At 66.4% G+C, this 1,543-nt stretch overlaps 2 protein-coding genes across 2 annotated transcripts in view; one reads left to right on the top strand and one right to left on the bottom strand.

Moving 5' to 3' along the window:
- The window catches only part of TRAPPC6A (trafficking protein particle complex 6A), a 10,566-nt gene extending 10,256 nt beyond the window's left edge, over positions 1 to 310 (bottom strand). The window contains exon 1 of the mRNA XM_011367961.2: positions 194 to 310. Coding sequence (XP_011366263.1) covers positions 194 to 277 — 84 coding nt within the window. The 5' untranslated portion in view covers positions 278 to 310. The remainder of the gene's footprint in view (positions 1 to 193) is intronic.
- Positions 311 to 672: 362 nt separating this feature from the next.
- Positions 673 to 1,543, top strand: part of BLOC1S3 (biogenesis of lysosomal organelles complex 1 subunit 3) — a 32,552-nt gene continuing 31,681 nt past the window's right edge. The window contains exons 1-2 of the mRNA XM_011368084.2: positions 673 to 774; positions 1,203 to 1,540. Of these exons, the coding sequence (XP_011366386.1) occupies positions 1,212 to 1,540 (329 nt within the window). The 5' untranslated portion in view covers positions 673 to 774; positions 1,203 to 1,211. The remainder of the gene's footprint in view (positions 775 to 1,202; positions 1,541 to 1,543) is intronic.

The raw sequence follows: 1,543 nt of genomic DNA, 5'->3' as shown, positions 1-1,543 counted from the left end.
TATCCCGCGAGGCCGGCCGGGCTGAGACACCTAGTCTACAGAGGAGGAAGTGAGCGCCCCAGGTCGCCCAGCGAGGCAGGGGCGGGGCCCGGTTTCGACCCGGGCCGCGGCCGTGCTCTTCGCGCTCCTCGGGGCCTCGATCCGGCCTTTCCACTGCAGCCCACGCCTCCTCCCCCCGAAACCCGGCGCTCACCCCGGGGCCGGGGTCGGGCTCGTGCGCCCACAGCTCCGCCACCATCTCCGAGTGCAGAAACTCGAACAAAACGGTGTCCGCCATGCGCCGGCCTGGCGTGCCTAACTACCGCCCAGCTCGTCGCGCGCTCATTGGCCCGGCTGAACTAGCCCCGCCCCCTGCATCTAGGTGCAGCCCCGCCTTCCTCCCGCGGGCTCACGTGGTGCGCGCGTGAACCCGGGAGACTGCCTTTCCCGTTTCCGGGTCCTCGAGCATTGCCATTGGCCGAATCGCTGGTCACACGTGACATAACTCGTGTTTTAAAAATCCCTGGTTGTCCAATGGCCTCGCGTCGCAACTGGGAGGCACTAGCCCAACCGCTTCTCTATTGGCCGTACTTCCATTCACGTGACCCTATGCCCGCCCCTAAAGCTGGTCCTGAGGATTTGCTTCCTGGTTGGTAGCCGAGCGATCCACGTGATTGGCCAGCGACGGCCCACCCTGCTGCTCTATTGGTTGGGGTTGCTACCCTCCTCCCTCGGTACGGACGCCGTGCTTCGGCTGGGGAGCGGATCTCGCGGGCTCGGAGCTTCGGCGACCTGGTACGGTCTTCCGTGATAGCGCTATCCCCCGCCCCCAATAGTACACCCTCTCTAGAGTACCCTGGACAGTCACCCCGTCTATGACCCTAGCACCGGTCCCTGAGCAGCTCAGGAGCCCGTGTGATTCCGGGTGTGGCGTCTGCTAGGCAAAATCGGAAAGGATCCAGTGTGGGACTCTGGGAGCTCCGGCCTCAGGGCCTTGAGCGAGCTGGTCCTCAGTTTCCCTATCAGTACACTGAAGAGGCTGGGGTCCAGTAGCACCCATCACCACCAGCAGGAATGATGAGCCCCGTTCACCGAAGAGGAAACAGGCTCGGGCAGGGGAAGCAGATAGTCCTAAATCGCTAAGTCAGTGGGCTGGGAATCCAGAACCTGCATATTTGAACCTCCGCTGGGCGCCCGCGTCTCACGCCGTCCCTTCTCCCTAGCTCGGCGCCATGGCGTCCCAGGGTCGTCGGCGGAGGCCGCCCCGAAGGCCCGAGACGGTGGTACGAGGGGAGGCGGCCGAAACGGACTCGGAACTCTCTGCGTCCTCGTCCGAGGAGGAGGAGCTGTACCTGGGTCCCTCGGGCCCGACGCGCGGCCGCCCAACAGGACTACGGGTGGCTGGGGAAGCCGCAGAGACCGACTCGGACCCGGAGCCGGAACCTACGGCCGCGCCCAGGGACTTGCCTCCGCTTGTGGTGCAGCGGGAAACGGCCGGGGAGGCCTGGGGCACGGAGGAGGCCCCGGCGCCCGCCCCCGCGCGCTCGCTGCTGCAGCTCCGGCT

The sequence above is a fragment of the Pteropus vampyrus genome, unplaced genomic scaffold (assembly GCF_000151845.1).
Source record: "Pteropus vampyrus isolate Shadow unplaced genomic scaffold, Pvam_2.0 Scaffold138, whole genome shotgun sequence".
NCBI classification, from domain to species: domain Eukaryota; kingdom Metazoa; phylum Chordata; class Mammalia; order Chiroptera; family Pteropodidae; genus Pteropus; species Pteropus vampyrus.
This window is presented reverse-complemented; position numbering and strand designations above follow the sequence as displayed.